The sequence below is a fragment of the Strigops habroptila genome, chromosome 9 (genome assembly GCF_004027225.2).
Source record: "Strigops habroptila isolate Jane chromosome 9, bStrHab1.2.pri, whole genome shotgun sequence".
Lineage (NCBI taxonomy): Eukaryota > Metazoa > Chordata > Aves > Psittaciformes > Psittacidae > Strigops > Strigops habroptila.
In genome coordinates, this window is record NC_044285.2 from 26,712,234 (window position 1) to 26,737,368 (window position 25,135).

Sequence of the window (25,135 nt, forward strand, 5' to 3'; positions counted from 1 at the left end):
GACTATTTCAGCACAACAAAACGCATAGAAGTTGTTCACATTAATAGGTCATTCAGGAATGCAAATCTTAACGAAAAGCATGCTGAGGCCATACAGACTAATAATAGATTTATATACTTTAAGTGTTGACCTCATCTTGTGGCTTTAAGCATAATGTGCATTATTTAGTGTACAATACTATAATTTAAAAAAAATTAAAGTCATGTAATTATAATTATGCTTTGTATTCACACAAAAGCCCACAATCATATGCCTGACATCCATATAAAAATCAGGAACGGGTTTTACTTAGTAGAGTAAAACCTGTTTCATCTTGGAGACCTAGACAATTAACTAAATGTCCAAGTGTGTTATTAAATCAGTGATGAGTGCTGCTGGTTTGGCAAAAAAGAGCTGGAGGTGGTAGTGAAAAAACACCTTTACAGAACTGTCCCCTCACAGGTTGTTGCTCTGTGTACTGGAGATCAAAGAGATTTTTGGCTCTTTTTCAGACCAGCTTTCTGGAAGCTGCAGGAAGAACTGGTTCCTAATCTCCAGGCCCCTTTCTGCTCTGAAATGTTTCTATATGCTCAGGATATCGGATCTTTAAGCCATGTATACCTCAACAGCAGATTGCTCATATTTCCTGAGTACAGCTCAGTGTTAGGGACCTATTGTGCAACATGATCATTAAAATGCTGTTTCTTGGAGCCAAGCAATTTTGGTTGTATATTTTAAATAGTCCTATTTGCACATAGACATATCCTTTTTAAAAGCCTGTGATAATCAAAAGAAAATCTACTTTTGAGAAGAAAACAAAACCCGCATAAATAATCAATATTAGAATTTGTTCCACATTAGCATTTATAACATGCTGGGTAGATATTATGGACAGATTTATGGAAATTCAAATGTCTGATGGGTGAGTACCATTCAGCAACCTACTTCAGACTAGAGCAGAAGTACTGTCAGACTCTTGACATGGACTTCCTTTTCCTTGGATTTTTTTTAACACTGCTTAAGAAACTTAAAAATTTACAAGATAGATAGAAAATAGGGCTAGTCAACTAAAATAGAGACCTACACACTGTTTTCATGTTTCACTTACTTTGGTTTCATTTGCTTTCAGATTATTCTGGGAGGAGGAAGCTCAAGAGAAAGGAATTTATCAAATAGAAATACAAAAGACAGAAGCATCCCATCTCTCTTATGTTGAAGAACTATACTAGAAAGAGGTAAAAACTGCAAATCGTCATTGCTCCTGCACGATAAAGATGATGGTAGGAAACTTAGACAAATACAATATTTGCCTTTGGCTCAGTTCATATTGTACTAGCATGTCTGTAATTGAATCTGCCTAATTTAAAAGCAGTAAGATAAAACATTTGACATTATCAAATCACAGGAGTATGTGTATTAATCTCTGTCAACACAAAAATGTATGGTATTATTGAGATATCAGAATGCACACACACATATAAATGTATCTTTGCAGGAATCCAAGAAATACATCCTTTGGTTGTGCAACTCTAAGGATATTCTGATATGGATACGACTACATAAGTTATCAATATGGCATGACTGCATTATTAGACTGAATGAGGTTTACTGTAAAATTATTTCCAAAGACTGAGAAGCTTGGTACTCAACTCTTGCTTATATATTTATGTTGGTCCTCCTCCCCAGACAGTTTACCTTTTGAGTACCATTAAATATTTATATGCTGTCAGGCGGAGTGACAAGATGGAATAGTAACTGACATTATCAAAAATAGTAAAGCCATTTTTAATCTTATTTCTCTTTTGGTTTTATGAAAAAAAGAAGACATCATCTGCTAAATAATTTTGATAGCTTTTTCATGGCTAAGGACTTTGCAGAAAGTTCAGGATAATAGTATCTTCGTACAAGCGAGACAATTTCACATTTATTGATTAATTCTTCTGTGGAGCACTTCATATGGTCACTGCCATATTGTCCATATATGTTCTAACTGACACACTCCTGAGGTCACTGAAATTTGAAGCTCACATTTTTTGGAGCCTGGTAAAAAAGAAACAATCTATTTTCTAAACGGTAATGTAATTTTTCTTAGAAGCCATTTTGTGCTGATTTAGCACTGAAAAAGGTGCAACCTGTTTGCCAAAATGTGCAATTTTGGCAACATTTAATTCTCCTAAATTACATTATTATATAAAATAAAATTTAAGTTTGAAGAAGAAAATTTTATTTTAAAAAGCCTGTCCTATTTTACACTGCAGTATCAGTACTAGGCTTGTGTTGATTGAAACCAGTGTGACTTCTTTGTTTCATCAGTGTGATCTAGTTAACTATTTGCATGTATATCAAAGCAAAAGTACTCCTTTTCACCAAACTTTTTCTCTGCAAACATTATTTGACTCAGAATAATGAGTTATAGTCATAATTTTCATTGTTTTCTCTACCCTATTCCATAAAGATTATTTAACTCAGAGGTCTTTCTAACTTCAGCATTATTCAAGAGAGTTGCTGATACATAGTTGTAAATGTAAGCAGTTACTGACTAATGGGCCTTATTATCATGTTGCAACAATTGGGGGGTGGGTGGGTTTATGAGGTTGAGTATCAAATTGTTTACAAAGCAGATATAAAAAAATTGCCATTAATTCAGTATTTTATTTTGCTTTACTCTTTGTAGCTCTAGTTCTCTTTTTTTCGTCATACCCTCTGTCTTTATTGGACATACTGATCATCATTTATTCCTAAGTTTTTATGCTGCTACTCATTAGGATATGGCAAATAATACTATTCTTATTACCTGCAATAACTAAGCAAGTTATGCTACCTTAAGCTCTGTCAACTAAAAAGATCTATCCAAGGGCAATATTGGGGATTTAGGCCCAAAACTAATGTAAACATGTGAAAAATTACTGTTGGAGCATGTGGGTCATTTTATTGCTACACAAGGAAAGAAAAAATCAAATGTTTCTTTTGAAAACTATATTTTATCAAGCTATATTTATAGTATAGTAGCTACAATGTAGCTACTTGGTTATATTGTAGAATGTTTCTAGGTATAGAAGACAATGGCCATTAAAATGATTAAACAATTAACTAGCTGTTCCCTACTTTTGTGACATCTTTCTGAAACCAAATTGTTCTTTTGTTAATTTTTGCCTTGCAATTTTAGCATTGCCAAAGTAGTCTGTATAAAATTATCCACATGCGCATGTGTATTTGCATTTCACAGCACCTGCACTGCTGTCTTCATTCGTTGCCTTAAAAGCCAGGAGGAACATGGTTGAATACAGCAGAGTATGAAAGAACGTAATTGACCCATTTATTTCCAGTAGACTTAATTTTTAAAAGTTAGTTGGAATAACCTGATAATTTGATAAATCATGAAGATCTGTTGGTATAAATATATAATAATAGTGGTATAATCTGTGAAACACATTTCAGGCATCTAGCCCTCATCAAGCTACTGATTGCTAGCCACTACCTCATTTTGTGACTGGCTGCTGAGCCACTATGATGTGACAGGGCTGTTGCAAGCAATTTTCCTGTGTAACCCATTGGACTGAATTTAAACAACCCATGAAAGCTATCTAAATAGACACACTTTATCAAGTCAGACTGAAGGATCCAAATGAAGTTTAGTAGGTATGTCTTCATATAATTCATGCATAGAATCTCTCACGGAAATACGTTTGAAAAGCCAGCCTGCATGCTTTTCTTTCTGTAATCTTCAGAGAAGACAGCACAATGAGTCATTTCTCTGCTGAGCTTGAGACTGTTCAGAATTCATTCACTGACTCTACCTGGAAAGCTGACAAAAAAATCAGGTCCCCCTTCTCTCTTCCTCCTTTTGTGGGTTTCCACTTCTCTGTTTGATATTTTATGAAAATATTACAGTTGTCTCTAATAGCTCTCACTTTTGTGTCAGTGTTGCAATAATTCCCCATCTCCACTAATGTATTGACAAAAGAATCAAAAGACTGTATTATTTCCAAGGGACTATCCTTGTCCATCACAAGCTTCCATTACCAAGATCCGGTACCCTAAGTGTTAGGATGAATATCAGAAAGCTTCTAAATACCATTCAAGCCTGAAGATTCCCTAGAAGAACAAAGTAAAATTCCTAAACCATCTAAATGAGTTGGGATCTGAGTCCAGAGTCAGATGTGCAATTCTGGGTGTTTCAGTGGTGTATTAAGAAGCACTCACTCCACCTAGCATAAAGGTTTTCATTATGTTCCTTCGCTCTCTTTCAGAGGTAATTCATCCTTCCCCCATCAGATCTCTATGTAGAAGCATATATGGGGTTTTTATTAATTAGATAGTCTAAATACTCCAGATTAAAAAGCCCACCATTAAGAGTGCTTAAACTAATCCAGATAATTTTCAGAATTGACTTTGCAAAGGAACTGATCCTGAAGATTTGTAGCTACTTGTGAAAACTGTAGTCCTCTTTAGCTGGTGAAAACCAGCATGTATTTACAGCTGGTGGCATGTAAATCCCTGGAGTATTAATGTGATTTTTAACTTTCTGACTTTCATTTTAAAGTTTTTATGCTAATCAATGTGCCTGCTGGAAATAATATATATCAACATCACTTTTCCTCAGTGACTTATCTTTAGTTCTTCAGCATATTCCAGAGTGTTAACTGTTTCTGAGTCACGGTAGCTTCTCCTGATGGCTCTGTATTCATTCTAAGAAACAGTGGACTGAAATGCTGGAAAGTTGTTTCTGTGAATTCTGTCTCGATAGAAGTCACCAATCTATGCAGGCAGGTAGTGTCAGCTGTACTTATTGCTTTATTAAATACAGTTCTCTCTTTGATTGCGTTTGGTATTACACATATAATTCTATTCTCAATCCAGAGGCTGCACCAGTATAATATTAGACACCAGTATAATATTAGACATTAACTGCATAACCTTATGTGTTCTTTTCCAGTTGCAAATATGATCCTGTGAGAATCCCCTCAGTGCACTGCTGAGATCTTGCCCTCATGATGTAATCTTGCTTTTTTTGTCCCTTAGAGCCAACTCTTTCAGCACCTTATTGATTACTGTTCTGCTGTTTAAGCCTAGCACCTTTCACAGTCATGCATTATGCATCTGCTCCTCTGACTTTTAATATTCTTATCTAATGTTCTCTCTTTTTCTTTTTTTTTGGCAAATGTTACTGGTTTTACTAACTTCTTTATTCCAGAAAAACTGCCAGATACATCTATCCTCTGTAGTGTCTTCCTTTTTTTCCCTTAAAACATGCAGGCATGCAGTCTGGACAGTTCGCTTGCTGCGATGATCTTGATATGAACTGATTGTCCTTCATTAAGCACACTCACTTTTGCTGCCAGCTCAAAAGTGTTCACTTCATGTGTAATTCAGGCTGGTGGGAACCTGAGTTGAAGTTCACATTTTCTGTGTAAGCAAGATCCTTAACTCCAGTAAGGTTCAGGGGACTCATACATCTTAAACCTATTTACAGCTTTTCTTATCTACAGATGGGAACACTATCTTGCTGTCTGGGTTCTTGGAATACAAGTGTTTTAAAGAAAACTGTTGAAGGGCTGCGAGCTAAAGCCTTTTTTGGCATGTAATTCAAATTTATGTTCTATCCTGACCGTATTTCCCAATGTCACTTACACTCATGTGCAAACCCATGGGGTCCTTCTTTGCAGACAATATGAAGTCTTAAGTTTTGTACAATAATAGACATCTTTGGCAGCCTGCTATTAAGAGGGATGAATATTTCTATGCACAGAGAGAGGTTTTCAAGTGGATGTGATTTGCATAGCATGTGCTGATGTGCAGTTTGCTGTCATAGGGAATGATACTTCTTTGTGTATGGAAGAACACAGCTGAAAGTAGCAGAAAAGGCTGCAGCATGCAGTGGCTGAATGACTTCCATATTCATGGTATGAAAAATCCCCTGCCATATTGAAGGTAGATCAACTTCAGTTTGTTTTGGCTTTAGTCAGCATATGGATATATTTTTACCAAATAACTGTGTGGACCCAGTACATTCTAGCCACCGTTTTTCTGTTGCCACAAGTACCATGAGATGTTTGGGCTCAAGTAACTACTTATTATTTCCTTTTATTTTACAAACAGCTGTGATATTAGAAGACGCTATCTTCATGCATTTCCTATTCAAAGATCTTCTATGGCCTCATAGCTTAGTGTAGGTTTCGATATTTTTTTAGAGTAAGCATAACACTTTCTACTTACACAAATTTGAATAGAACTGCTATTAGTCCATTTCTCATTTTTTCCCTTCACAATAACTTGATGTCCTCCATCGTTGGGGTATTATCATTTTAGACAAATTGAGTCTCCTCACCCCCACATATAGATATTCCAATAACCCTAAGGTAAATATTTCTATGAAAATATTTGAGACTGCTTATAAAGTAAAGGAAGAAGTGCTGCTTTTTTAAGGGCACAGCAACATCAGAATTTTTCAGCATTTGGTATAGTCAGTGGTCATTTTGTCCATCAGCGAATCTTTCAGGCAACACTTTAGGGAAATACAGACATTTTATTTAATCTATTTCTTATGATTATTATGATTTTGAGGTTATTCACATAAATATGGAAATCAAAGGCAAGTGGATGAGACAAATGCAGTTTATTCTCCTACAGAACAAGGCACCTGCGGGGATAAACTAAATGTGACCCTGAGAGCTGTCAAAACAAATTAACTGGTCAAGAACCATCTAAACAAATACAAATTTAAACTGTGTAAAACTGAAAAGAGAGGTGTCTCAGCTGTCATACCTTACATTTAGACCTACAGTGTTTAAGGAGTGAGATGTACCTTTTTTTTTTCCAAAAGGACAAACATATTTAAAAAAGAAACAGTAATGTCTGAAGCATTAATGAATTCTCGCCAGCAGCCAGAATGAACTTAAAAAGTCAGGGAAAAAGGCTTTTTTTTTTTTTTGAGATGGAAATTAATTCAGTAAAAGTTATCATAACTGCCAAACTGGTAATGTGATGACTGGGAATTTAAGTTGTAAGCAAAACCAATCTTAATTTTCCAGGCAGATGAGCCAAATGCCACAAGAGAGAATTAAATCACAGGTATTTGTTTTGGAGCAGAATCTTTTTGGTGAGAAAGGTAATTTCTCATGCAAAAAGATACGGTCTATATTCTGAAAATTAGCTAAATCATACTTGTGAAATTAAATGTGAACAAGAATTATTGGGAGGCTGGAAAATGCTAAAGTTAGCTGTGAGGAAGAAAGTTTTGGTGATTATTATTATTTATGGGACTATCTGATAGAGGTATTTATGTAAATTCTGATATCATTCTTGACCACATAGATTGCATAACATTGAGTATATGAAAACACAGGGTGATTAAAGATGCAGTTTACATTAAGACTGCAGTCAAAGAATCATAGAATGCTTTAGGTTGGAAAGGACCTTAAAGCTCAGCCAGTTCCAACCCCCTGCCACGGGCAGGGACACCTTCCACTAGAGAAGGTTGCTCCAAGCCCCTGTGTCCAACCTGGCCTTGGACACTGCCAGGGATGGGGCAGCCACAGCTTCTCTGGGCACCCTGTGCCAGCGCCTCAGCACCCTCACAGGGAAGAACTTCTTAATATCTAATCTAAATCTCTCCTCTGTCATTTTAAAGCCATTCCCCCTTGTCCTGTCCCTACATGCCCTTGTCAAAAGTCCTTCTCCAGATTTATTGTTGGCCCCTTTAGATCCTGGGAAGCTGCCCTAAGTTCTGCCCGGAGCCTTCTTTTCTCCAGGCTGAACCAGTCCAGCTCTCTCAGCCTGTCTCCAGAGCAGAGCTGCTCCAGCCCTTGGAGCATCTTTGTGGCATCCTCTGGACTCACTCCAACAGCTCCACATCCTTCTTATGTTGGGGACCCGAGAGCTGAACGCGATACTCTAGGTGGGGTCTCATGAGAGCAGAGCAGATGGGGAGAATCGCCTCCCTCAACCTGCAGGTCATGCTGCTGGTGATGCAGCCCAGCATACAATTGGCTTTCTGGGCTGCAAGCGCGCATTGTTGGGTCACGTTGAGCTTATTATTTTTGTACAGCAGTAGTTTATCTGTGCCTCCTCTCATGATCCTTCTGTCATTTCTCTTAGCACCTTCGCTCATAAAAGCTCAGTTGCTGCATGTATTGATTTCTGCTGTAGCTGCTCCCTAGAGCTTTGTTATCATTTTTATGATGCTTATAATAGCAATTGTCCTTTGCAAAGTGAAGATCCTGTTTATAGTGAATGTATTTATCTATGAGAGCAAGCACATGTTTTTATTAGTTTCTCTTCTCATTCGGACTTTGCCTTTGATGGAATTCTTGACTTGGTCCAAGAAAACAGAAAAATTGTGCAAAACTGACTGGACTTTTGTGAATTTCTGAAGACCTTTATGAACAGGTGATTACAAGAGTTGTTTCCAAAGAAGACTGAATTCAGCTACTGAATTCAGGATGAGCAAGATCAGACATTTTAGGAAGAGAACATAAACATCAGTCTGCATTTAGGCAGCATTCTGGGATGCTATTTCCTGTGTTTCAAGCACTCAGTCTTCTGAGACAAAATGTACTGAGCAACCAGCCCTTGCTAAACAAAAAGAATTTCTTATGGAATCCAGTTCGTTATAATTTTATACCCCCTCCCCTTAATTGCTTACTTTCATTTTCTCCTGATGGAACACTTAAAATAGAGCAGTTGGTTAGAAATTCAAAACTGAAGTGAAAATTGTGTAACTCAGATGTAATGTGTTAGTGCTCCACATTCTAACCATGCCTTTTAATCTTGTAATAACCATTAGTGGAAGGGCTGACAAAAGGTAGAAACCTGGAAAAAGTGACAGAATAATTTCTTGCTCTTGTCATTTCCCCTGCTACCTACGAAGAGCAAAGGAGCTATGTGAGATTACAACAGCCGGGAAAAAATAGAATCAAGAGGGAGAGATGTCATGGAAATTCCTATAAAATCCATTCTGTGATTAAAGGTACTATAAAGTGAATGAAGAAACACAGGGGATTGCCTGGAGTTTTCTTATGACTCAGAGGCATCACCACATGGTAGAGCAGACAGCTGTACTCTTTGTGAAATGGCAATATTTTCCAATATATTTATTACAGCAGAAGATAAGAAACATTATATGCACTTTTTCAATTCAAAAAGAGAGAGGCTGGGTAGCCTGTTTGGAACTGAAATGCAGAAAACAGCCTTCTCTAGATTCATGAACTAATTAAAATCTATAATGCACAGAGTACCAAGAGAGAAATAAGCAAACTTTACATATTCAGTTAATGCTTAACAGTGAGTGTATTTTTTTTTGGTCTTAAAGGTCTGTGCAGTGCAAAACTGAAAAGAAACTAAGCACAGGATTTTCACCCTATTAAATTGCTAAAACAACTTTTTGAGTGTAGGGCTGGTTCTGAAGAGGCAGTTCTCCATGTTTTAAGATGGGAAACGAGAATGAGAACAGTCACAAGTTCTTTAGCAACATAAAGCAGCATACCCCTGAAATAATTATGGTTTTGGACATCACCCATGGCTTTAGTTCTCCACGCCTACAATTATTGCACAAAGAAATCATTATTTTCACCTTCTTGATGGTGATAAAAGGTATCACAAATGGAAATGTGAAACTAACCTGATATCCTTGCCCTGAGAATGAAGTTGCCTGGTTCTGTTTTAACACCAGCGTAAGTGTGCCACTTCACAAAAGGCATGCAGACCTTGCCTGTGTCTCCTCTCCCATATCCACGTGGCCTGGGGGATTCAGCTACTTCTGTGATTTCAAGGCTGGTACCCCAGGCAAAACAGTCTGTAACTAAATACCTGTTTAGGTTTCCGAATTGAAGGTTGGAATTTGTGATGAAGTGTTAGATTCTCAGTGTAGAAAGGGATACACTGGAAGGCTGGTTGAGGAGATGTGCTGTCCTATTAGGATAATCTTCTGCCTAAAAATCCAGTATTCAGTATTTCCTTGCAAAAAAGGAATAATAAAAAGGAAGATTGAGGAGTTTTGGCAAAGATGATGACAGTTAGAGCTCTTGTATTGTTCAGGGATTTCTATGGCAGAAGATCCTTTCTTTTGCTGTGATTCTCCTTCGTGGTGCCTACATTTCTTGGCTTAGTGTACCTGCTGGTTGGAGAAAGATTGTTTGTTTTTTTCTGATGTTTGTTTGATCTTCTGTTTTTGAAAATGATCAACATTCCAGGTCAATGCTTTCTACAGGGTAACAAAGTTTATTGCAAAGACCCAGCTATCTCTTTCCAAGAGTTGGTTCTTCAAACACAATGTCCCAGAATTGTCTGTCTGTCTTATTTGATGTCTTCCTCAGCCCGGTCCTCCTCCTTTCTGAATTTCATGCTGATGTAAAATACTTTTTTTTTAGGATAACATCAAAGAAGCCTGGATGCATGTCAATCCCACAGTGATACTTAGCACATTGCTAGCGTTTATGTTATGTAAATGTGAGAGAATCGCTGCTTGAGAAAAGCTGCTACAAAGCAGGTAGTGATTTAATGAAAAGCACAAAGATTGAAAGGGGTTTGCCGGAGCACAGTGTGATGTGAATGTTAAGAAGCCCATTCACGTCATCAGCTTCCCTGCTGTACTTTCTATTCTCCCTCTTTTTTCAGCCAACTTGCATACAGGAAACTGCGTGCTAAGGAAAACCTTGAACTATATGTGTTATCCGCCTAGCCACAATCAATGCAGCACAGTTCATAATTTTTATTAACCAAAATAGCTTTTCTTTTTTTTTGCTGTATCTGCTTCTCTTTTGAAACAGGACCCTATAAGACATGTTTAGATTGCAGTTACTTTCAGAAAACTCCATTTATACACTCAAAAGAAAAAACAAGGCTATTCTTTCTAAGAGGGGTGTTCAGGTAGTACATATTTAAATAACAAAACCATATGTCTAATGCATAGTTTCACAGGCAAGTTTAGCTCTGAGGATCTGGCTCTTCCCTTGAAGCAGTGAAAATGTGAACTAATGCAGCTGAAAAAAAATAATTACTAAGACTGTAAACCCCTATTAAAAGAGAGCTTGCTGGAGTCAAGGAATTTCTGCTCGAATCAGTTATGGGATTACAGCCAAGCTAAGCCTATAGGTGTCTGGAGGTACACACGAGCAGACAAATGATCACCACAAGAGCTTTTTAGGTTAACAGAGCCAACATGTTTTTTGGCTCAGCAAGTCTACAAATTCTACCTTAATTCTCCTTTAAAAAAATAGAAAAGTGCCTTTTCTGTTGAGGCACTTCAGTTCCACCAGATACTATTGATGTGTTGTGTTTGTTGCTTCACAGGCAAAACAATATGTTAAATAGTACCGTATTCTAGAAGTAGTGCCATTGATTTAAGTGGACCATTCAGTGCACATGCTGTTGATGTCACCTGGGGGTGAATAAAGTAGTTTTTATTATCTGACATGAAGAATTAAAGTGGACTTTCCTTTACATTTCATTAGAAAGACATCCTTTTTTTTCTAAACCAGATTGGTTTTGTAAGCAATGCAGCATCTGTTAACAGCTAGATGCAGTGATTCATAGTGAAAATGTACCAGTGATTTGCATTGGCAGGAGGGACAGGAGAATGAGGCATCATATCTCTATAAGTGTTTTTTTTCCTATATATATACTGTCATTAGTAAAAAGCCCAGTGTAACTGCTGCAAAGTAAAATTGTCTAACCTGTTGCGTCCTTCAAAATGACATATCAAAGTATTTAACACGGGAAAAAATAGGCTGGATAGTAAACCACTTCATTTTATTAAACATTTTGGGCACCACATGATACGGGAAATTAGTATTTTTATAGAGTTGTTTTAGTTTTTCATCTAGCAGTATTTCTCTGACATAAGTAAATAGACTGTAGTATTCAAATGCCTTTGAATTCCAATGGATATGACACTCCCAAGTGTAATTTAAGCCTTTTAAAACTAATAAATATTTTATAAAAATACAGAATATATCATAGTACAATTCCTTAGGATCTTTCCCAGTGTCTGAGAAGTTTTCTATAATTCTTATCCATTTTTCTTGTAGAAAAACTTTGTTACATCAAGAAGGAGGATATCTACCCACATATATATTTTTTCTTATTCACATCTTCTCGTTTTCCTCATCATCCTTCTTGGCCTCATTCTAGTGCAAACCAAGGAGCTAAGTGGCATGAAATACATTAATTTCAAGCCTAGTAATATTACACCTTTAAATATTGGCAGGATGTATTTTTACCAGGAGATTCTGTTTTCAGCCACATATTTCTGCAGTGGCAAATTCCAGTTGAAGTCAATGGACACTGACTTCTAAATGCTATGTAGAACATCAGTTTTCTTTCTGACTGACCTGCTTACAGTAATTAGCTTCTTCCTTATGCTGAACTGACAGCTACCTGAGAAACAGCAGGAATTCTCAATGTTAATAATGCTATGCAGCCCAAGGCTTTTTTTCTTAAATTACTACCATAAAGAAGATTGCAGCAAGTCATATTTGTTGAATAAATTGTGGAGATGTTTTAACTTAACAAATTCAAAGATGAAATCAAAATACACCAAAAAAAGGAGCAGAGAATTAATATTGTATTTTCCCATAGGCTCTGGTTCACAAAGTTCTAGGCTTATGATGACCAGATGACTTAGTTTTGTTTCCATAAGTGATTCCTGGTTAATACTTGGACATGAATTAGTATCATAGTGACCTATCAAAGATATCTGTAAAGGTTGTTGGGCCTTAGACAAGGAAAAGGTTCTCCATCATGGCTTGGGGATAACTCAACACAGAATCATTAGGTGAAAAATCATCAGATTTTTCTGAATCAAGGTTTGTTATGTTCATGCTGCACATACTCATTTTAAGAGGTAGGCCCTTTAGCAAAACAGGTTCCTCTCTAAGTGCCCATGGATGGAAAAGATGGCCATGGAGTGACTCTCTCAAGTTAGCAGGGAAGATCAGGGACCATGCCAGAATCATCATCTTTGTCTTCCCTCCTGACTTCTTGCTTGACCACACAAAATACTGCTGCAGTTCTTTGACTAGCTCACGTTATGTCACGTACCCACTTCCATCTTCAAAGTACGCACCTGAGCATTTGCACCAAATATTACATCAGGACATCGTACTAAGTAAATCCGTGCTAAGACTTGACATTGCAGTGCAATAGGAATCCACAATAGACCAAAAAAAAAAAAAAAATCAGTGCAACATAAACCATTTTCTGAAAATTAGGTTTGACAATAAACATGTAGATTATGTTCTACTTTGAACATGTTTCCAAATAAGTAACCTCAGTAACTTGACAAGCACTGCATATGCTTTTGGAGAGCTGTGAGGCATGACAGGACAGTAAGGAGCTTTAATTCAAGAGGAAAGCACATGGAGCAGTCCTCCTGAAGGCCTTGATTCTGTCATTAAAAAGACATTTTTGTTGTATTTTTGTAACAATTAGCTAATGATTCCCAACCCATATGCTTGTACCAGATGTCTGAACCTTCACAGGCCAAATCATATTTATTCCTTCAGATGAACCATTTCATATTACTTAATAATAATAAAGATCATTATTTTAATTCTTCAAATCCAAACACAGCAAACATGATGAATACTATGCTTCAATTTTTCCCCTTGATTAATGAGCTACATGTGTGCAGAAAACTGCTTCAGTCTTGAAGATGCGATTGCCCCACTGAAGCCGTTTCTTGCCAAACCTTCTTTCCTGGAGCAGTTTCCCTGCACTATGGAAAAATGATTGTGATTCTGAAGTGCAAGCACCCAAAATGAAAGTTTCATGTGCTACAGATGCTAATGGTAATAATTGCCAGTTCTCTGCATTTCACCATGTCTCCCTGTCACTATTAAGAGTTGTTGCTCTTGAAATACTTCTTATCTGTGAAGTTGGGAACCTTTGGTTTGAACTTCTCGTATCAATTCCAGTCCCTGCCAACTCTGCCTGTCCCTGTGGACATTCTCCCTAGCATTCCAGAAATGCCCTGAACCATGCAACAGCAGAGTTTTATGTTGAAAAGCTGCTACATGGGAGACACTAGAGCCTAAATAAAAGTTAATAGTCTACAATGTATATAAAGTTTCCATTACTCTGTGGTCGTAAATATTGCTTTGTCCTCAGTTACCTGATCTGAAAAAGAGAAGAACCTAACAAGCAGCAGGATGCTGATAATGATCTTACATTTACATAGTGCTTCTCACCTCTGAAGTTTTAAACTCTGTTGTAAAAGCTGTACAAGGACAATGTTATCCTTAACTGAAATGCGAGGTGTGGGCTGAAATGTGATTCTCATTTAAAACACAAGTGAACCACACAATACAAACTGCTTTCTATCATCTGTCTGTTGGAATCTCAGTTTAGATCACATTAGCATGTACTTTCAGCAAGACAAAAAGGAAAGTGCCACCATGATGACTTGGTTTAACATGGATTTAGAAAAATTATAATTTTCTGGATGATAAATATCATGGTCGATTATTCACTAGCTTTCTTCATTCTTCAAAGTTTATTTCTGGAAAAACAGCATCTCTGAGCTACTGCGCTAAGTGGATCCATTTCTTTTTATATGATGTTCAAGTAGTGAATATTCTAAACTTCTCTATTGAGTTCTGAACTTCTCTTACATTACTCTACCTGTTCCCTCCAAATACATGATTCAAATGCAGTTTTCAGAGTGTGTTTTTTCTCTGCTTTGGATGTCTTTTGCCTCTGTAAACCATAAAGTTGTTTTCTGCATAACTAAGGAAAATTCTTAGTGTGGCTTGGCAATAAACCACTAAAATCTCTTGACAATGGGCAATTAAAATCTCTCCTTAGTGTTCTGTAATTTAGGACATTTTCATTATGAGCTCATTGTTCATACTGACTGATCAATAACAGATGCCTACATATGTCTTTCCTGGTTTTAGGAACGTGCCCACTGCAGCACATTCCTATCTAGTATAAGATATGTCATTAGCCATTGCAAAGAATTTTGTAAATAGATGCCGTTGTTGAACTACCTCCCCCATGTCTTCCAGGGAAGCAACATTTCATAGTGTGAAAGTTAGATGCATCCTTGATATTCACAATAGATTTTAATATAGAATCAATGAAACACCAATATATGCCCTCTTGCAACTGCACTTCAAAGCTACCAGAAGATGTGCTAGGGTTCTCTAGGCAGTTGGTTTTCACCTTGCCCAACTTAATCTGAGGATGTTGAAATGGTAACCCTTTATTTATAAAAGAGTGTTCTGGTGGTATTACTCACATTTGCGACATACAGAAGCACTCCTGGTTTGCCAAGCTCGAGATCAAAACTTGCTGATACATGTCACTTTCTGTTATCTCTAATGCTTAGCATGGACATGTCTTTGTTATTTTGAGAAAGCAGAAATATTTGCATGTCAGGACAGACGGCATGGTGCAGCACAGAGGTGTCTGCTCTTTAGATACCACCTGAACTGTGTACTACAGGACAGTAAAAAATCCTGTGCAGGACCAGGCACCGATCCAAGAATAGTGGGGACACAGGACGAAAAGATGTTATCATTCCCATGTTGTTTCTTCTACTCTTTTCTCCCATTGCTCGCCCTTTGTTACCTCTCCTGGATTTTGAATGCAGTTCATTTCCAAATCACTGCAACCCTCTCTGAGATATATAAAGCCTGACCTAGACTTTTTTAATGTTAAATGAATGAATTACTTCACAATCTGATGCTTACTCCCTGTTTGATTATGAAAAAGGCAAGAAATATACTGCTAATGAGTAATATGAATAAACAAGAGGAGAAAGACAAAGAGAAAAGAGGGAAGGGTGCTGAGGAGAGAGAGCTATAACATGCTCTTCATTCAAGTGATAATTGCTATGTCTGACTTGTCAGGCTGATGACACTACTGTCTGCTTTAACTCCAACAGAGGCATTTTTCCATGTAAGCTAAAAAGCAGATTGTCAAATTAATCCTTTCTATAGTTGTAGTAGTTTCAGTGCAGTTATAGAAGACACAATTTCTGCCTTAAGAACTTCTGAAATCTGTAGAATTTTTCTAGGCTTTATATGATGTTCAGAATGAGAAAGGTGGTCACGGCTGTAGGGAATAAAGCTGAATGTATTTTGAACATTACTGTCTGTTACGTTTTTATTTTAAATGTACACCTACGTTATAACTGAAATGTACCACAGCCTTTTTATAACTCATTTTTACTGGAAAACAGTTGGTGGAGAATTTGAGTAGGAAAACTGAACATTGCACTGAATTCTTCTGAGTAGAAGGTCAACAAGGATACTTGTTGGGAGCTGTTCGAGTATTAGTTAATCAGAAATAATTTCATTTTGATACATCCCTGAGCTCTTCACAAATACAACCTTATAATTTTATATCTCTCTGAATCCTGTAACAATAACTCCTGAAGCTCCATCTTTCCAACTCCTGTCATCACTACAATGACATCAGGGAACAGGGGAAAGTTTCATGTTGAGTAGAAAAACCTTAACTACAAAAATAGCATTTAGAAGATATCTACAAAATCATTCTGGAGGAAAGGATGCATGTATATTATTGCTCAGCAATATTCTATACTATTGTCATTTATCAAGTACAATACTTCATTTAATATCAATGGTGCCACTAATTTCACCAGCAGAACTACAACCTCCATTTCTGTCAGCGTGGCAGGACAGCTGTTCTCAGAAAGAATGGCATAAAAGGAGAAGTTCTTTCCTTTTTAGCTTTTAAAGCTTTGTAGGTACATAAAGCACCTCAGGACAAATTGTAACATACTTTTAGTTTCCTGGCATGTGTAAACGTTGTAATATTTATTGTGCCTCATGCATTTTTTCTTTCATTACAAATAGAAATGCAAGACATTAAACCTATCAGCAAGAGATGTATGGAAATTTCATTAGGTAGGAATATTTCTTTACTCTAGCACATGAATCATCCATCTGACCCATAGCATACATTTAGAAGACTACCTTGAGGACAGATCCAGAAAGCATGCAGTTGCCTTCCCACTGGTTTTGAGACATTGGAACTGGAACAGAGCCTTACCTGATACTCTGCCGTCTAGACAGCATTTCTCTAGCATGCACTAAAATGCTATTCATAATGTATTTTTCTGCAAAGTGTAATGTTTCTAAAACTGCTTTCTAACTTGGGTAGCCAGAAATACTGTAATACTGAGATTTTCTATTTTTCTAAGCCATATACATTTTATAAATTTGTAAAAGTGACTCTGACACGTTACACACAGAATTCTCAATGTTATGGCACGTGTGTTGGTGTCATTCCTGCCAAAGCAAGGAAAAATTTAGAATCCAGGATTATTAGGGCAAGAACGTGTTGCCAGGATATGTGTCTGGGAAGAAACCATGGAAGTATATTATTGTTCAGCAGGATTCAGTATCTTTGCAGTTTCTTGACATACAGTGCCTCATTTAATGTGATCTGAAAGTGTCACCCACAGGATCCAATTTATTCTGGATTTTGCTTCCTAACATGATAGACTGTGAAATAATGGTGATCTGGAGAAGGCTGATCTCATTTCATTGCCGCTCTGTTCTCCCTCTAATGGTCAGAATCTGGAGAAAGTTGGGGATTTGGCTTATATGTTTTAAGAACATATAGTAAGGTTACAAGAGACAGCAATGCATGACATTTGTGTCTGCCTATATTAAGGTTCAAAGCAACAAATTTCTTTACATAATGACCTGTAAGATTAATTACACTTGATAAATGTGACTTGAGAGACATTCATTCAGCTCAGATTTTAATTTGCAAGCAGAACTGCAGAATTATATTTCTTTAAAAGGTCTGAATGTATCTGCTTTATAGTTAGGCAACTTTTAAAACATATTCCTAACTCTCCAGATAATAAATCTAGACCATTAAATTGCTAAATGTTGCTGAAACATTTTATGGAGATAGTGCTAATCCACTTGGTTCTTGGAAGATATATAGGCTGGTTTCTAATTGGTCCTCAAAAAGGTGCTAGAAAAATGAGGTAATGGTGATAGGGATGCAGAAATACTTTGGCCAAATAATTTCCATAGAACATGACAGCCAGACCTGATATATAGAGGTCTTTGTTAATACTCTACTCAGCTTGTAGATCAGATTACCATGACTCTAAATATGGCTGCATGGTTACAGAAAAAGCAGAAAATGGAGTAATGGTCTCAGCAAAGCATTAGGCTGTTTGTCCAGGCTGCCATTAGAACACAGTTTGAATTAAAAGTAAAGATAGTTAAAGCCTTTGAGGGTACTGGGTCTTAGTAAGCCTGCCAGGCTTCTGGACTCTGTATATCTTAATCTCTTTGGTTGAAAGGAATGAGGCTTTTGTAAAACATTAGTAAAAGTGGAATGGGTATATACTTGTTTCTGGTGCTGAAACTCTGACGAGTACCATGTCTTCTGATCTCAGGAGGCTATGCCGATAGCTTCTTATCATCAATCTTAACATTAAGGTTTTTGAACTTTAGCATTTGGAACAGAGTATTGACTTGATCTGGAATACTTCGTGTCTGACTTGATTTTGTTAGGCTTTCACTGGAGTTAAATATTTTTCCTGCTATGTCTAAATATTATGCATATACCTATATTGCTTACAATTTATTGTCAATATTGACTACATCTGCTTTCATTTTCCATGTGTACAGTAGGTGGTAACAAAAACATGGTTTGCTTGCTGGGTCTTTTGGCCAGTAACTTTTATGAATGCTAATTCTTAGTGATATGCAGGTATTTTAGAAGAAAGTGAAAATTCAAAATAAAGAAAATCAAGACAATGGAAGACAAATTAAAAAAAAAAAAGTAGAAAGTAAAAAATTAAAGGAAAAGAGAATAAAGTAAAATCCAGTGTATCCTCATATCATATTTACTCATCATGAAAGAACAACTCACCTGTGCTAGGCTCCCTTCCAAAGAAAAAGTGAGCTGCAATCTTGAGCATTTAGATTACAGTTTGTGTATGGGTTTTTTTCATATACTCTCCTAAATAAGTTGTAGTTTCCCCCCTAATGCAATCTTCCCATCTGAAATGCAGATTCATCCCAGCTGTCTACCTATGTCTGCAGCTAGGATAATATTCTCACAAAGGTATTCTGGAAAATACAAACCATGAAATATCCAGAAGGAAGCTAGAGCTATAATCTCTTTGGAACTCTTTCACATATTTCAACGATGAGGGTCATACATATGCAAGAAACCATCCCGGGATCTTGCCTGAGTTGGCAGAAGCTTTGAGAGGACATTAGGCCATCCTGCTGTGGCCAGGCTGGGTACATAAACCATTCCAAAAGGACAGCTGTCTGAGCTCTTCTTAGTTGTGTTCAACATCTCCTACAAAGGAAATGGCCAAACCTGTGCAGACAGCTTATTCCAACACTTAGCTGTACCTATGTCTGTTTATTGAAATCTGATCTTAACCACTTACATTGCAAAGCACTCAACTCTGAGGTGTGCTCTGCTGACCTTTTTAAAGCAAACAGTTTACAACATTCAACAGAGTAATTGTTGCCAAAATTTATATCTAAAAAGTATTGCAGCCTGAATCTTGTAAGAGGAATGGAAGAGGAATTGCAGACAATTCTGGTTCAGTGACTTCCTACTGAAAACTGGGAATACAGTACAAGTGGAGCACAGTCATCCAAGGGGGAGACACAACAGTAAATTGTTTGTTTCACTTTTGAAATTGGTGAGAGTAGAAAGAAAATGGCGAAACCTTTACTTTAGAACTGCTTGAAAATTCAAAGCTAATTCTGAGGGCGTCTCTATTTGTGGCTCTCAGTTCTCTTCCAAACCTATTTGTCTTCAGAAAGAACTGAAAAGATGTTAGAAACCCTACATTTTTCTAAATAAGATATGACCTGGGTTAACCACTCAGGTTTCAAATTGCATCTTGTGAAGTCGAGTTCTTGTATTATGGGATTGTAAGGTCATGAAGGGGGACCAAGGAAGCCAAGTATCATCCAGCTCAGTACCTATAAGGCTGCTTTTGCAGTAGATCATAATATTTAGCTGAGTTTCCAGTCTGCTGCAAGATTTTATGTATTACGTTCTGTAAATAGAGGGAGACTCCCTGGTTACGACATTGCTACAGAACAGGTAGCGATCGAATGAACAGCAGAAGACTGAGAAGGGGTTTGCCGGAGCCCTGTGTGACATGAATGCTAACAAGTCCACTCACGTCATCAGCTTCCCTGCTCTCAGCTCCCCCCTCCCTCCCTTCCTTTCTCTTTTATGAGCCAGCTTGAAATCAGGGAATTACATGCTAAGGAAAACCCTTCAGCCAAACATATAATTATTCTGCACAGGATCAGTGCAGCACAGTTAGTCAGTTTACCAACTGAATTAATTTTTATTTTTTCATTTCTGCAGCTCCTGTTGAGAGTGGAGAAATTCTGGATTTAAAGGGGAAAAAAAATGGTTTGCAGTTGTGAAATGAGTATCCAAAGCTGAGCATTCATTATGAGAGAAACCTCCACTGCAGGCTGTTGCCAGTCTGCAAGACTTTGAATAACTGACTCCATGTGGAGTTATTACTTACAGGTACTTAAGAAATAACTGGTTTCCTATTTCTATTTTTCAGCTGTTTGACAGCATTCCATTCCCCGAAAGTCACAGCTTTATTTCATTGTATTTAATTTCATTTCATAGCATTGTTTTGAAAAGTTAGTATTTATTTGGAAGAAGGCATCACTTCACTGTAAATGAGTTCACATTTTAACTGACCTACTTGTAAACTGCTTTACTTAGGAAGTACAAACTCTGAAATTCTGTTATTTGTATAAGTACAGAGAATACTGTCTAGAGCCTGAAATGAAAACACAAACCATCATGCTTTTATTAATTCTAAGTGCACATCAGAGTCAGCAGTAAGGCATCATACCTACCCTCTGTGCCCCAAGCCCCACAAATTCTGCACAGGATCACCTTGCACAGTGCATGCATATGACAACAGATGGCCTTTGGTTTAGGAGCACTCACTCCGATAACCTCTTGGCAACAGTGTCACTGAGTTTCACAGTAAGTTCATAGGCCAAAAAGCAATCAAAGTCTGCAGGTAGAAGCATTACAGATGCAAATATTGAAGTGTCACATTAATATGTTAAACTTAATCACAGGAAAAACTGACCAAGTTAGAAAACCACTCTGATTCTTACTGTATTTGCAAGCTTTATGGCTAATATTTATTTTCCAGCAATGCCACAATGGAATTTGAGCAAGACAAAGTTCTTTCTCTTAAAATACTGTTTGGGTCCATAGTAGATATCCCCAGGAAAAAATTAAGTTATGTAAGAAATAGCTACATACCAGGAGAAACACTGGCTTATTTTCTGAAGTAAAAAAAACATTTAGAGAAATTTCTCATTTAGAGAAATTTAAAATTTTAGAAAATCTGGGAAAAAAGATAGAATGACTGAAAACTGTTGTTAAAAATATCTTCACAATTAACATTTTCTGCTCCTTCGAAAACTTTCTTTTTAACCACAGTGACTTCTGCTGTGTATTTGCTAAACTTTACAAAATATTTTTGTATGAAGACAATTTTTTAGCACAAAGGTATCTGGAGTTTTAACTTCTAGAGCCTCTGGAAGCCTCAGGAATCAATTTTGAAAGACTTGCATGGCCTTTTCAGGTTGTCCACAGTTCCCAAGTTGAATTCCAGCTGAATGCATCCCCGAGAAAGGAACAGTGGATAAATACAAGATGCCAACTTGTCATAATAATGTTCCTTAAAGCCTACCAATTTTTGCTTTTTTGGCAGGTAACATTTCCTTAAGGAAGAAGAGACAAGAAGGGTGTCCCCTTCTGGTTGGGGCTTAGGCTACAGCTACTTCTGGTAACAGCACACTGGAACAAGGATGCATTCTGGGCAGCCAGGTCTCAAAACATTAACATCATTTTTGTGGCTTTCTTCCATCTTCTCTTCAATTATTTGATGTTGTTGGTACTCACCACTAGTTAACTTCAAAACATGTACTTTGCTAACAGCTTTTACAAGTAAGTTATGATAGTTTAAATAAAATGATAAGTTCAAGTTAAAAAGGCATATTACTATAATTTCCCTATGAAATCTTCCCTTTAAAGCTAATTGACTACATATTTTTAAGCCAAAAAAAGGCACATTACACTTGCCATATTTATTACACTGTTTATTAACATGTTGCTATCTGTAGTAAAGATAACACTCCACATTCACGGAGTGATAATTTTCCTAAAATGTCTTTATCTTAACACTGTCAAAGAATTGTACAGAATTCAGTATAGAAAACATATATAAAAGCTATCTTATCACTTGAAAATTACTACCTGTGTAGACCTTTGGCCTCTCCAATGCATTAATTGCTATTTAGCAGAATGACCATAGCTAATGGAGCTGACACATAGAATATATGTAAATTACGGGCAAACAGTGACCACAACTGGGCAATATTTGTAAAGTAAGGTATTTACAAGTAGTTTGAAACTAACTCTGGTATGCTTCCATGTATGTGTGTTAGGGCTTTTCTTTGGCTACAGCCGAAGTATGCATTTATAAAGGTAAACACTAGGATAAAAAAGGGGCTTGCAATATTAGCATGGTAAAAATGGAGAAAAGGGCAACTTATATGTTTGTGGCTCTGTAGAACTCATGTTACCAAGGAACACGCTTATCTTTTAAATACTTCAATGTTCATTGCATTATCCTTATTTATGCTGAAGCCCAGAGGCACGCAGCTGACAACACTGCCTACTCCACACATCCCTATGGATGCAGGATGCAGTCTTGTATACAAATTTAACTGTCAGGCAACTCCACACATTTTAAAACCTTTTGTTTGTGTGACCTTCTTGCTTCCCACGGTACGCACTACACATGTTATGGGTTCATGTTACCCAAGATATAATTAGTTTACATCAAAAAAGGTAAAAAAGTAGCAGGAAGTATTTTTAAATTAGCAACAAGTATTCTACACACTTTGACATTTAATTTACATTATAATTGAAGTCATGAGTTAAAATAGCAAAATTATCTGCCCACTTTTTAGATCTTGTATGTACTGAAAGCGAAGGTTTGCATCAGAAAACTCTCCTCTGCATGTACATGAGGATTTGATTTCAAATAGTGACACTGGAGTATGGGAATCAATCCTGTATCGTATGGTTTCAGGATCCATTCTGATGATCTGCTTAAGACCTCCCAAATAACCTGAGTTCCCAAACACCTGAGAAAAACTCCAGACATTCTCCTAGATACCATTTGCTTCATAATACTGTATACTTGTAAAAGAATAGTTTGCTCATAATTATAATGTGTGTGATGAGCACCTAAAGAGCCCAATTTCAGTTAAGTATGGAGATGCATCTCAGCAAAATGAAATCAGAACTGTTCTCTTATTAATGATAATACTTTGAAAGCTTTAAGAATATTATAGCGGGCATCTGACTCAACCCTCTAATAAGTTCAGTAATCACATTACAGAAATGTGTAACATAAAACCAAAATTTGCACCTCTTCTCCTTATATAATGGAGATCCCTCGAGCAGAAATTATTTGCCTCTAAGACAGACAGCTCATCAGAAGTCATGAATAACAACACTAATGCATTCTACCATGGAAATACATTTTTCCCCACACTGGAGAAATTTAAACCACTCATCATCACGAACAATTCTTCACCCTCCCATCCAATCCAATCTGTTTGCAGCACAGCCGAGCATTGTAAGACAAAACATGTCACAGCTTATGGCTGTGTTGTGAAACTGCAAATGTGCAGGGAAATCATCATTCCTGTCAAGTTACCGGGAAGAGTTTCCCCAGCGAAGCTGAGCTCAGCCCTGCGTGTTCCCCCTCGCGCGCCCCACGCACGGCAGGGGCTGCACTGTCCACGGTACCAGTGACGGACGGGGACCGGGTGTGCTGGACACGGCAGCGGCACGAGCAGGAGCAGCTGGGAAGCATGAACACATCAGCACTAATGTGACATCATGTCACTAAAGAAGCAGAATTCCTCATCCAGCCACTGGCACCTTATGCTCCTTGTGGTACCCTAAAACTACACACAAGTGCTGCACAGCCACTGCATCAGATCACCTGATATGAGCAAAACAGACCTAATCAGGGCAAATTTAAAGCAACCAAACATAATACTGTTACACTGTGCAATGCATAATGGAGCCACGAGACACAAACACTTTATGTCTGCATTTAGCAACAAATGCATTTGATCCCTACTCAGTTCTCAGCAGAAATTCCAACAACATGCTGCACAGCTGAAACAGCCTCTCTGCTCAGTCGTGTCTTTAAAAACTACTGTGCAAAGCAGCATACAGATGATGTAAACTGAATAAACTCTTCCCAAAACAAAGAATACAAAAGCAGATACGTAAATTGCAAGGATCCAAAGTACAGACAATACATGGTAATAAATGATCATACCTTTCATCCAATCCACTACTTGCTTGGGCGTCCACTTGCTAATAGGTTCCATAACGAGAGCCATCATCAGATCACTTTATCATTCACACCAAAATCAGAAAAAGGAGAGAAAAAATGTATCAAAGCATGGCTAGGCTAAGAGAGCTGTAGGATTTTACAGTGCAGTTCAAAGAGAAGATGATGCTTTGTCCCTCCAGGTTTCTCCTGCACTGATTCAGTAATGTATAAAATTACACTGCTTGATCAGTGCTGGCACCTCCCCCACTGCACACAGCCTGCAACACACTGGAGCACAGAGCCAGGAAATGGTGCAGTACATATAGACTTACTTACCAAAGCCTCTACCCGGTGATCTACTTATTAGACTGGCACAAATATAAAATGATATTACACAGAGAGCAGTTCAAGCTGGAGCTATTCCAGACACTGAGTTTTAAGGAGCTTTATTCCAACAAGCTCTGGGATCTTCATCAGAGAGAATATCACTACTGTAACTTGATAGCAGATTGTCTTGGCTTCATTGTGAATATGCTGTCACTCAGTTTAAAGTGAAAAGAGAAATATCAGAATATCACTTGGCATCTGGCAAAATGCTGAGCATCTCCATCTCTACAATACAAAATGTTGCTGGAGTCTTATACTACATAATCATGTAATTCAGAATGTTAAACACAGTATAAAAAGTCTTACCCAAGAAAAAACTATTGGAAGAAAACTCTTTTTTCTGGCCACATGCAGAGCCAATATACTTCCTCCTATGAGCTG

At 37.3% G+C, this 25,135-nt stretch overlaps 1 protein-coding gene across 1 annotated transcript in view; it reads right to left on the minus strand.

Moving 5' to 3' along the window:
• Positions 1–24,437, minus strand: part of LOC115612715 (connector enhancer of kinase suppressor of ras 2-like) — a 190,965-nt gene extending 166,528 nt beyond the window's left edge. Inside the window, exon 1 of the mRNA XM_030497350.2 lies at positions 24,371–24,437. Coding sequence (XP_030353210.1) covers positions 24,371–24,437 — 67 coding nt within the window. The remainder of the gene's footprint in view (positions 1–24,370) is intronic.
• Between the last annotated feature and the right edge of the window lie 698 nt (positions 24,438–25,135).